This window comes from Salminus brasiliensis, chromosome 17 (assembly GCF_030463535.1).
Source record: "Salminus brasiliensis chromosome 17, fSalBra1.hap2, whole genome shotgun sequence".
Lineage (NCBI taxonomy): Eukaryota > Metazoa > Chordata > Actinopteri > Characiformes > Bryconidae > Salminus > Salminus brasiliensis.
In genome coordinates, this window is record NC_132894.1 from 28,852,629 (window position 1) to 28,865,533 (window position 12,905).

Genomic DNA, 12,905 nt, shown 5'->3' on the forward strand with positions numbered 1-12,905 from the left:
AATCATACAAGATGGCAAATTTATTTATATCAACATTAAAACGTGTTTACAAAGTCAGTACGGACACAAATCCACAATCAACACTGAAAAAAACATGAACAAGACTGTACACAATCTCATCTGATATCAAGAATTGCAAAATACTCCCACTGACATAACCGACAGATGTCATTCATATGCTGACAGACAGATTATATCTGTTAATACGACGATGTTACATTTCCATTATCGTTAATTGGCGTGAATAAAGCTCAAATTAAAAAAAAAAAAAAAGCTATTTTAAAACCATTCAGCATTGTAGCACAGTTATCAGAACAGCTGCCGGCAGTGATAACCTGACTCTTATATATTGCTAGATAGAATTTGTCAATGGTATGTAGCAGGGTTTAAGTACAGTATTACCCAAAATACATACAGTATTTAAGAGTCTGAGAACTCTTTTGTATTTAATTATCATAAAGTATTTGCATTCGTTGTTTTTTCCCATAAAATCTTCTTTTTTTATTATTTATTACATTTTTGTATTAAAAATAGATAGTTTGACATTTTGTCACCAAATAACAGCTTGTTATTACTTATACTTTTAACATTAATAAACTACAGAGATTGAATTTTGTAGTTTTTTGTAGTTATCAAGCACTATAAATAATATTCTTCACATAGTAGCTTATTGTCGAAGCACAGTCTCAAAGTCCTCCACCTGCACCCAATAACAAGAACCTTCTTCTCCAGCCTGTTCACATTTACCACCCCAAAAATGGTTCATTAGGTCTACTGTACTACCAAGCTGTTACCTTTAACCCCACTTGCATTATGTTACGCTGCCATTAAAGATTCTAAATAATCTGCTCTGTTTTTATTTTTATTAGGTTTTTTAGTATGTCATTTTCTTTGGCAATGTTTTAATATTTTTAAGCACATTACTAGTGTTTTGCACTGTAGAGAAGCTTTTGCAGTTTCCTCACCAACAAGCAAAGTGTAAACATAGTGTTTTTGAGTTGTTTGGTTAGAGGGCGCCTTCTTGTGGCTGTTTGAGTTAAGACTTGTCATGGATGAAAAGCCCATGCAGGTCCAGGTGAACAGAGGCATTAATGGAAGCACGAGCAATCTCTTTAAAAGTCTTTGCATCAAGAACCAACATAAAGGGAGGCTTCTTGGGGTTGAGCGAGACAACAGACGACAGAATCACACCTGGAGAAGAAAATGACAACAGCATAAAATGACATGTAGCTTTTGGAACGCTTCTGTTGGCTCACTCATCATGAAATGTTTATGAATGAATTATGGATAATATGGATTATGGATTTACAAGGTTTTGATATGGTATAGACACCGTGCTACTATGATGTGTATAATGTGTATTAGCACTGAATTGAAGGTGTTTACCATCGTCCTCATCCACAGCACCAGGCGACGCCACAAACACCGGTTCAGATGGGTAACACTCCTCTTCGGTCCATTCCAAGTATGTCCTGGTGACAGTGTCCACTTTGGTAACCTGCAGAGGTTATAGCACCAAGATGTATTCACATATTAAGGGGTGATATGAGCTATAAAGGAATCAAGAGAGATTTGTAAGGTTAAGGGCTATTCACACTGGGTCGGACTTGTATGGCTGAGTAAAACACATGTCGAGTTTTGCAAACAAACACACGTATATTAACATACTGACAGATTAGACAGACTGCAAGGCTGCATAGGTTTTTCAGTCAGAGTCTGCTCTGTCTTTTCTGTGTCTTACAGACGCGTTAAAATCAGGTTGACCAATCGAAGCTCCATTGTCATGGATGCAGACCAGACAAATGAGCATCAAGATGGCAGAAGAACAGCTACACGTTGATTATAAAAATGTGGAGGTTAAAGAAAAGATATGGCATAGCGGAGCTAAAAACTAGGAAATTAGGTACTGAGAACTTTACAGCCACTTTATGTAGCCGTTTAGGTGCAGCCTAGTCTGTTCATGTCCACAAAGAACTGTGAATTTTAGGTTCCCTCGCTAATAAACACTCGTGTGGAGGAGGGAAATTAAAGAGAGCAAAAGCAGAAAAAGAGTGGACATTTTTCAGAGCTATGGAGTTTCTAACCCCATTTACAGAGCACTGAAGGCAAAAACACATCAGACTTGGTGTGAAAGCTCCACTATGTTAAAAACCATGTTGTTGTTGTTTTTTAGGTCCTAAACATTGTACTTGGTATGAACAGCTATCCGTTATTCAACATAACTTTAAAAAATAAAGTCATATAAGGCATTTAAAAATTAAGCCATTTTAATCACAGCTTTAATATGTATAATATTTTAATATATATATATATATAATATTTTAAATGTAAATTTGATTGAAATGTATGAATACTGTGGAAAACTGCATGTATGTATGTATATTGTTGTTTATTTATATGTATTATTATTTTTGTGCAGAAAGAAAGTACTGCTCAAAGAAATACAGTACAATATCTAATGTGTACCAGGTGAAATAAATAAAAACAATGTCCAAGGCTGCCTAAGACTTTTAAGACTCTTAAGACATTGTTGTACTTCACACATTCCTTCACATACCATCCACTGCTGCTGTGAGGATTCAAAATGAAGACGAATTTGCTGTATTAAAGCCAGAGATTAGGGGGGTTATGTAGGGTGCACTGTACTTTTGTTTTTTTTGGGTTCCACTCCACCCTTGAGCCATAGAAGTATCTGTATTTCTTTGTGTTGAATTTGTAGTTCACTCCAGGTAACTCCACACCTGCAAATAAGTCAGATTCAATACACTGTACTGTTGTCCTTATTTCTGTATAAACAAAAGTCCACTGCAAGCATTCCTGACAGAGCTGCTGTGACAGTCTGAGTGTGTACTGATGAGGATATTGAAGAAGTTGAGTGTCCGATTCTAACCCTCAAACAATTTGTCGGGGGTGAGGTACAAGGAGCCGTCCTGCTGCAGCACAGCTGTAGCTGATGTGTCCTCCAGCTTCACAAGGTTGGTGCCTTTTGGAGCTGCCTGAACACATAAGACAGTAAACAGCCAAAAACAGATGAGTTAAAAGCATTTCTCAAACACAGTTCAGTTAAGAAAATGAAAAGACTTGTTATCTCACACAAGCAGTGTGATTAGATTTGCTGTACACTGTGGACAAGAATTATGGACAAAAATACTTAAAGAGCCTATATCCTAAATGTATTTTACTTGACTCTTAAGGTCCATTCCTGACATTTACGTGGGTTTATTTGCTAAAAACAGTCCTAATTTATTTTACATGCCTTTCTATTCTCCAACCTGTCCATAGCTCATCAAAATAAAACAGTTTTTTATTGGTGCTGTGGCTTAAAGACTGATTTATGTAAATTATATAAATCTGTTTTGGTTGGCTGGTATATGTTTTAACTCCACTGAAAAGCAGCCCAGGAAATCTTAGGCAAGGACACCCTTTTAATGGGAAATAAGCGGGACCAAAACAACCACAATTGTCAAAACAAAATATGCATAAGGGTAGCTCCTGTTCTGGTGTCCAAATAAGGACCCTATATAAGCCACAGGCAGAATTTGACATATTCAGACTGCTTTGGGGAATATTGGCTGTCTCAGGCTAACGCATTTTACAGTACTGCTTTAGTCTACCTAGTTTTGTATCTTGCACCATTTCTTTAAGAGTTTATTGATTGTTTGGATAATATAGACTATATAGAAGTTCTGACAAAGGTGTTTCCTTTTACTTTGTAGAGGCTGTAAACATAAAACCCTCAGAAGACAGGTTTAGGTTCTCTGGTGGTTCTGAGTCAGCAATAAAATGACTCCTTCGACTCATTTGAATAATGGTGGGTTCATTTAAGTACTATAAAAAATATCTGCAATATATGCCAATATGTAGTTATAGGAGTCAGAAACTGAAGTGTAGGCCTACAACAAACATAAAAATCATACAAATCTCAAAAATTACTGAATTACTGAATTACTGAATGCAGCAGAGGCACATTTGTTTCCTCACCACTAACCTTGAGGTCAGCATTCACAGGGATGACAAATCGCTGGGAGATTGGAGAGGGAATGTTCTTACTGGCGTCTTCCTCAAAGTCCTGCTTAAGGTTTGCCATGTAGAATGTGTCATACAGGCCGCTGTCTTCGTACGTGATCAGGTCAAACACTACATGGCCGTTCTCCTCGTAGGCGTTGATGTGATGGAACACCACAAAAGCGTCGCCATAGAACTTAGTGTTCACAGCCCTCCCTGTCTTTCTGTTGATCAGGTGGAACAGCGTCTATGAGGCAGTAGATAAAAAGGGATCATTTGCTAACGTTGAGCGGCTGAAAGCGGACCGAACACATAGGCAGGCCAAAGAGGCTAAGCAAACTTTGCTTACGACATCGTCTTTGTCATATATGAGGCACTTGCCCCAGGTTTCTCCTCTGTAGTAAGCTGTGGCCAGCCGGATCATGTCCAGCTTGAAGGCCTGTTCAACAAAGATGATGTAGTTTTCGGTCATCCCGAAGCTGTGGAAGTAGCTGGGGTATAGTGTAGAGCGGACAGGAATGGAGCAAACCTGCTCCAGCTTCTGCAGCACAGGCCTCTTCTTCCCTTTTTGATCTGCAAAGAGTGCAAATTTAGCCAATATTTCACAGGCTGTCATAATAGACCTCCTTTACTCCCTTAAAGTAAAAAGTAAAGTAAAAATGCAGTTTTCATTTTTGCTTTAATTTATGCAATAATGCAACTGAATGTATGCATGAAATGCATGTAAATAAACTCACCTTGCTTTGCATTTTAAGTGTAAGCCTATTTTTGCTTTGCACTAGAGCTACACAGCTTATAATCAGCAGTTAAGCTGATGCCTAAATCATACCACCATAATGAACTCAAATCATGTCATGTTGTTAATGAGACAAAGTAAAAAATTGGTCAAGCCAGTTGTCAAACATATAAATTAACATAGACATGTTGAAATTATTGAATACTTATAATAATTGTAATAATTATAATAATGATTATTAATACTAATTAATACAATACTATTATAACATAATAATAACATATAATAAGTTCTAATAAATGTATTATTACTGAAAAAAATAAGGTGATCATTTCTTCTGTCCTTTATACCTGTTGCACTGGCTGGAACCTTGAAGATTACATATTTTGGTCCGGTCAATGTCATGATAGATGTGCCCATGTTATACGTGTTCCCCTCATCATCATAGTGGGGGTGTGCTGTTGCCAAGTTCACTGCGATGTGGTTTCTCAAATTGACCTGAAACAGGAATTCCAAACATACCAAGCCAGAATGGTCATCAACATACATGATCAAATACTGCTTTTAAAAACATCCACAACAGTTTGAATGGTCTGAACTCACTCTTCCTACAGTATCGAGAGTTGAAGGGCTGATTTGGTTGATGAAGTTAATTTCTGAGGCCGCATAATAATCTTCTCCATATCGTATGATGTTCACAAGATTGTTGTCAGTGAATTGTGGGACGGTATTGAGCAGGTAGGTGAATGCCCTGAAAGTGTGTTAGGCACTTTTACTTAAATAAAAATTCACACACACAAAAAAAAACAGAAGACGCATCTGCAAAGAAGCTGTCATTACTTTGAGAAAATGTTCTTGCAGGGATCGGGATAGGCCAAGGTCCCAAATTCTGTGACCACAATCCGGTTGGCAGCAATGTTCTTTTTGTACGTTTCACTCTTCAGGAATTTGCTTCTGTAGTACACTTCACCTGGAACAAATGAAAGGGCTGTCACTCTTTTGCAAAGGTGTTGAATGGCTTGTTAGTGTATATCAGCTAGCATCTAAACCAGTACAACAGAACAAAATTAACCTCATAACAAGAGAATTAGGAAGTACACACATCCTGACAAATATTGGTGTTTTACACTGACAGTCACTTTTGTTTTTCCACATTTGTAAAAAATTTGAAATCTGAAAAAATAAGTATTTCACAGTGTGTAATTCACTTAATGAATAAACTCAATTACATATAATTAAAATATTGAACTTAATTGAACTTTCTTTAAAATAAATAATCTGATTTTTGAGTCTTTACAGTGGATTTAATTTAAAGTTTTTAAGGTAAAGTTTTTACAGTTATTACAGGCAATCTGAATGGAATTGACTATAACTGAATTTGTATTTAATGTAAATTTAATATTAATTAAATTGGTATTTCCAGGGATTTTTATCTGAATTAAATTTGTATTTACAATGAACTTTAGTGTATTGATTTTTTAGTTTTTACAGTGAATTTAACTATAACTGAATTTATATTTACAGTATAAGAGTCTTTACAGTAAATTTAATCTGTACAGTGAATTTGTCCCAAAAAAAACCCTACTGTCAGTATAAACAGCAAACAGCGTGGCCTGTTCTATAGTTTGACATATAATCTTTAATGTGATTGAATACTAAAATATTTAAATGTCTGAAAATACAGCTGAATATGGTGAACATGAAAATAGGTTATCTACTATACACTTAAATTTAAGGACCAGAAAATGTAAACATGTTTAATGTAATACTTTTATAATATTATATGGTATTGTATTCTGTACCATTAAACCCATACTTAAGTTCATGTCATTCGCTAACTTAATATACATTTCTGCTCTTTTGGCCTAGAACAGCACCTCCAGCATGAAACCAACAGGTGGAGCTAAATTGCTTAGCAGAAAACTAATGATGCCATTCGGAGAGCTACACAGGGCTCATCATTCCTCTCATGGGACAACTTGCTAACTAGCTGACACAAGTGTGTTACAGCAATAAAAAATGAAACTTATATTTAGTTACATAGAGTACATACAGAGAGTACTGCATGCTTTTCATACCGTACCTACCGTCCTTGAAGGTAAAACTGTGAATGAGGGACAGTCCATCAAACCAGTGGTTGTAGGACGTGTCTCCTATTGAGAAAAGACCAGGTCCATTGCGCAGAAGTGTGCCCTGAAGCCACAGGGGGATGGTGCCTAGAAAGAGGCAGGTTTAGTGTCACTGAATAGAGTAATAAGAAAAAACACATATGCACAGGGATGGTACATGGATACACGTCCACACAAGGAACAGCAAATGTGTCAAAAGGGTGTAGAACATACACAGAAAGTGTACTTAAGTGAAATTATGGATATAACATTGATAATTTGCTCAAGTAAAATAAATATGGAGACAGTGATGAAAATAGTATCTATTACAGGTGGGCAATATGACAATATTTTATCGTATCGTGATGAATTCTGTTATCGTGATACACAATATGCTTTTCTACACATATTGACAATATTGAAAAGTGATCAGATGCACATTTTATTACAAACAGTGTAATTAGACTGGTTTAATTAGATAAGGAGATGTTGAGTAAAAAACACTGTATTCAGTACAGGAGAGTATCTGAATAGTAGTTTTTAAGAATCTGTCGCTACTGATGTTTCGCTACTGATATTGTGTATCGCAAAAAAAGTCTTTAAATATTGTGATATAGCATTTTTACCATATTGCCCAGCCCTAGTATCTATATTTAAAAAATTTCAAGCATACATTCATTCAAAGCGGTACTAATGCAGTACTGCTCATTGGTACTGCATTATTTCAAGCATATAAAGCAGTACTAATGCAATACCAATGAGCAGTATTGGACCAAACACGAGGATAAGTTAATGTTATTGGGGATAGTTTCATTTTACACTCGATATGAATTTGGTTAGTTAACAGATAGTATCCAGTCTCAGTCACACTCAAGGAAATACAGAACTATCAAAGACCATCCTTCTAAAAACTCTACACAGAACTAGCACTACAATGCAACATAACAGATAGGACCAGGAGGGGGAGCCACTGTCACAAAAAGCTAGATATACTTGCAGAAAAAAGAGAGGGCTGGGGGCAGCCATAACAAGTGGGCCCTGCCAGGGATTTTGGGCCCCATGAAAATATGATAACATTGGGCCCCACAACTCTTCTACAACTATTCTGCCAATTTTTTACTCTACTTCTTATAGGGCATTTTCTTTCTAGTCACAAGCCCTTAGAATTGCCCTAACCCCCCACACCCCAGGGGGCATTATGATGCCCACGAGTATGTTACATGTTGTACCACATTAATAGTACTGCATACATTTAAAACATAAATGATTGATTGAGGACACTAATATTTCTAGTAAGCGGTAGTTCTTTGAGGAGGGATTTTTGGCACACATATGACTAACAGGATCATTGCTTAAACAAGAAAAGCTAATTAATGAATGAATTAATATTCATAATATTATAATTATTATTATCATTATTATTAAAAGTTATCTTCATAAGAAACTGTGTGATGTGATTTACACGTTATGTCTTCATTTATTCAAGTGTCTCTTTTTAATGTCACGAAATATTACGGCTCATAATCGCAAAACGCCAGAACGCATTCAATCATTTATTTTTTTTTATTTCTTTTGTAATTAAATGAATATAAAATATTAATGAAAATGAATTGTTTATATATGTATTTAACATAATATAAAATAATATAAATAAATGTAATTAATTAATATTGCACCGTGTGACTCCTCATATACATGCATGCGAGTATAGCGTGAACGCGCATTAGAGAAACCGAAAGTTATGCGTGTCTTTGAGAGGAGAACTCAGGTGCGCTCCAGAAAAGTCCATTTTTGGTGCACATGATAACATCTGTAAAGCAACAAGCTCAGTCAGACTGCACCTCTACATCTCCCCTACCTTTCACATCAGCTCTGACCGGCTCCGGGCTCTCCTGGCTGTTCCGCCAGAAGGCAGATTCGATGTTTTCCGCTGTCTCTGCCATGCCTGCCTGTAAACAGATGAGAGCTCCGTCTCAATGCATCTCCTCCACACGTTTAGGCGTCAGCTACCTCAGTGACCCTGCGGCTGTGCGCAGTCGCACGCATGCGTTACGTAACTGCACCCCAGCACAATGCCATGTATCAGAGAGCCAGAATGAGGGGAAGGGGTCTCATTAATAAAAATAGTGCAGGTGTAAGTCAACCAGACACCTGTTGATTGGGAGGCCAAAACAACAGAAACCCCAATTACAAAAGAGGAGTCCTTTAAAATAAAGAAAGAACTCACTCACCTGCACAGGTAGGTCAAATCAGATCAAGGGTATTGGAAAAAGGGTAGGGACGGTACACGGGACATGTCCCCACCACTACTGATTTGTCCCTAGTAATAATTTGGCTCATAGATTAAAACACAATGGACCCTCAGTGTCCAGTTAGTGTATTTGGCAACAGATCTCGGTCTCTACTACGAGCCCCACCCCCCTGACCCACATCGCTTACAGGATTGGCTCTGCCGTTTCGTGCTAACATGTGAGAGACTGTGGCTGTAAGAGGCCATAGCCAAAGCTCTGTCAACAAGACATGCTCGTAGGCCCGAATGAGGGACGCGAGCCAGCAGCTGTGTGCACAAACACCACGTCAAAAAACATGTCATTATTGTAATAATAATAATAATAATAACAATAATAATAATAACATTTCTAGGGGGGCTGTGAAGAGCACTCCTGAACAGGTGCATTATGGTGCACCTGGTTTGAGAATTGCAGTGCCTTTACGGGTGCAAATAGCGAGGACAGCTAAAAGGATCATTGGGGTGTCTCTCCCCTCTGTCACAGACATTCACACCACACGCTGTACCAGTGAGGCTATCAGGACCCCACTCATCCCTGCTGCCGTCTGGCAGAAGGTACAGGAGCACTGCAGGGTTCTGCAATAGCTTTGTCCCACAAGCAGTCAGACTTTTAAACTCACAGGGACTGAACTAAACCCCCCACCCCCACGACCCACATGTAACAGCATGTTAATCTGCCTGCAGCTTATTACATATATTCTATACTTTTCTACCTCAGTACCTGCTGGGTATATATATATATATATATATATATATATATATATATATATATATATATATATATATATACATATATATACATATATATATATATGTGTGTGTGTGTGTGTGTGTGTGTGTGTTTTAAGCTGTCTGAATATAATGTCATGGCATGTTAAATATCTATGCACTTCATACTCCCTACCTCAACTCAGAAATGAGTATTTATTTATTGTATTATTGTATTGTTTTTTCTAGTTTAATGTTACACCCACATCTGCATGTTGCACTTTCTGCAGTCTGATCATACTCAAGAAACCCATAAATGCTTTTGTTGCATTTAACTTGTAACATTACTAACTCCATTCATTGACATATTCTTGAATTCAGACTAAAATTCTAAATATCAGTTATTTAATACTGTTGTCTTTTCAGTTATATGTATTTACATGTTTAGATGTTCTGTCCTGTCTGCTACCTGAGATGCTGTTGGTTCACATGATTAACACAATTATTGGGACAGGAACATCCTGCCAGAAAAAAGAGTCCCTTTATGAGTGTGCTGGCTACCATACCTATAAATAAAGGCTCTAGATGACATGAAATTGCAGTCAGAAATCTATCATAAATGCAAAAGCCTCAGCTTCCAGAGTGTTCCTTGTGGACCACTCTCATGTCCCCACCAATGTCAAAATCAGACCTACGCCCTTGTATTAGATACAACATTTCTCAGAAGCTGAATGTGGAATCGAATCAACAATAGTCCAAAACTAGGTTTGCAATCTACTTTGCATGCTGGGTTGTGTCCCCTGGTCCAAGTATTATTGTCCTGCCCCCAAGTCTGGTGGTTGGTGTGGTGCAACAGATAACACCCCTACCTGCCACTGAACTACCACACCATGTGGGAGACTGGGGTTCGATTCCTGGTCTGGGTGACTATGCTGCGCTACACCAATAAGAGTCCTTGGGCAAGACTCCTAACACTACACTGACCCTCCTCTGTAATACGAGTTACCTTGTAAGTCGCTCTGGATAAGAGCGTCTGCTAAATGCCATAAATGTAAATGTAAATGTAAGTCTGCTACTGGTTGTTCTTTGCTCCTCGTTATTTCCCCTTATTTCTGACTATTTATATATCCATCCCTCTGTAGGTATTTTCAGTGTCTTGCCTTGTTTCTAATATTTGCTTAGGAGATCAAATACATCATACCATTTTTAAACAAAATTTGTTGCAGGCTGCATTTTTTAGGTTTCTCATAGTAGAGACAGTAAAAATTACAATATTTTCTGACTGAATACCTGGCAGATAAATATTTATAAAGGCATTGATTCGGATTACCTACTTACAATTGGGTTATTGGATAAGAAATACTACAGTAAATTGACATTATTCCATGTTTTGTAATGGGGAAATTCCTGTATTTGGATATTACTATATAATTACAATTCCTGTATAATTAAAAAAAGAAAAGAATATAATATAATGATAGATCCCATTGCCCTTATAAATAAAACAATATGCAAACAGTAAACGATTGGTGAATGAGGCCCAATATTTGAAAATGTTACAAATAAAAATGCAAATACATGAGAAAGATAGCAACTGAAGAAACAGAATTACATAAATACTCACCACATGTATTAACAACAATCCAAATAATCCACCACAGGACAATAATCCAAAGTTCATTGCTAGAGCAACACAGGATTGACTCTGGGAGGAAAAATATGCACCTTCTAAACCATTCATTGGCCTTAAAATGCTTTCAATGTTGCAATATTTTGCTGATTGCCAAGAATGCAGGCCTACGTTAATACAAGAGATGAAAACATTCCCACACAAGGTCAGTTTATATTTGCATTTTCTGTACAGAAATGTCATAATTACACAAATATTGATTCACGTTTGTCAGGAAAAAATGTTCAGAAAGCATTCTTAGCAAGTATGCACTTTGAAACTAATGCATTTACTCACCATTCATGTAAGACTGACCTCGTACTTACCCTGAATGACCACTTCATAAGGTCTACTTACTTTAAAGGTCCATTATATAGGTGTACTGTTGCAGACAGTGGCCCAACTGTTTGTCAGACACCCTCTGTGCCATTCATCATTGGTCAGTTTCTCTGCACAAACGATGATTGGTACTGGGTAATGGGCTGTGGTCTTCAACTGCACATCAGCAAGAGTGACCTACAAACTAGAGGATTTAATAATCTAATAAGGTGGCCAGTGCAGAAGGTACATGCCAGAAGGTTTGCAATCATGTTCATTTATGATACAATTGAGCAAATTAGGCAAAATTAGAAAGACACAGTCAGCTCATCTGTTACATTTAGGAAACTACAAGGTTAATGACTGATGTTCGAATAGATAAAGACTGTAAGGGTAAAAGGTTGAAGGGGAAGATAAAAAAACAAGTAAACATTATTCTATGCAGTTTTATCTTCTATACTGTTTTTTTTTTCATTCAAACACTGCTTATGTCCATTAACACCACCTACCTTGTGCTGTTTGTAGGCAATTGCAATACCCAGTGACTGATAGGCAGAAATTGCAAGAAAATGCATGGCCACAACATCATCTTTTCATTAGGGCAAATTTTAGGGGGTTGCTTTTTCCATCACGTAATATAACATCGTCCACAGGATAAATGTGGAAGAAGGTTATCTCTTCGTTAATGCTATGCAAACAATTCGCATAATTGTCTTAACAAGGATATCAGGTGTTGAGATAAGAAGAGTTTATGAAACTCCAAACACCACCAAACACATTTTGTTGTATGCAGAGAGATTATGAAACGATTGTCCCTTACAAAACACATCATATCTCATATTCTTTCTCAGGTATTATCTGAATCAGACACCTGACCCACTATCACATATAATGGTAAAGGTTGAATAAGAGATCAGATACAATATACAGGCGGAATCATGTTCTTATAATACATAATCTAATTCAGTATCCTCCATATAGAAAGCATTCATGTATATATTTGAATTCATACTTATATAATTCTGCTTTGCGGCTCATTCTGCTTGAGTAAGCCTTTACACTAGACTTCGA

General features: G+C 37.0%; 1 protein-coding gene across 1 annotated transcript; it reads right to left on the minus strand.

Moving 5' to 3' along the window:
• Positions 1-857: 857 nt before the first annotated feature.
• On the minus strand, positions 858-11,528 carry bco1l (beta-carotene oxygenase 1, like). The gene is made up of 12 exons (XM_072660062.1): positions 11,472-11,528; positions 8,708-8,798; positions 6,829-6,957; positions 5,582-5,711; positions 5,345-5,492; positions 5,092-5,239; positions 4,355-4,578; positions 3,989-4,252; positions 2,891-2,996; positions 2,647-2,741; positions 1,387-1,498; positions 858-1,191 (listed from the first exon to the last, which is right to left on the minus strand). Exons 1-12 carry the CDS (start codon positions 11,526-11,528, stop codon positions 1,037-1,039), a joined length of 1,659 nt encoding a protein of 552 aa, XP_072516163.1. The 3' UTR covers positions 858-1,036.
• Positions 11,529-12,905: the final 1,377 nt, after the last annotated feature.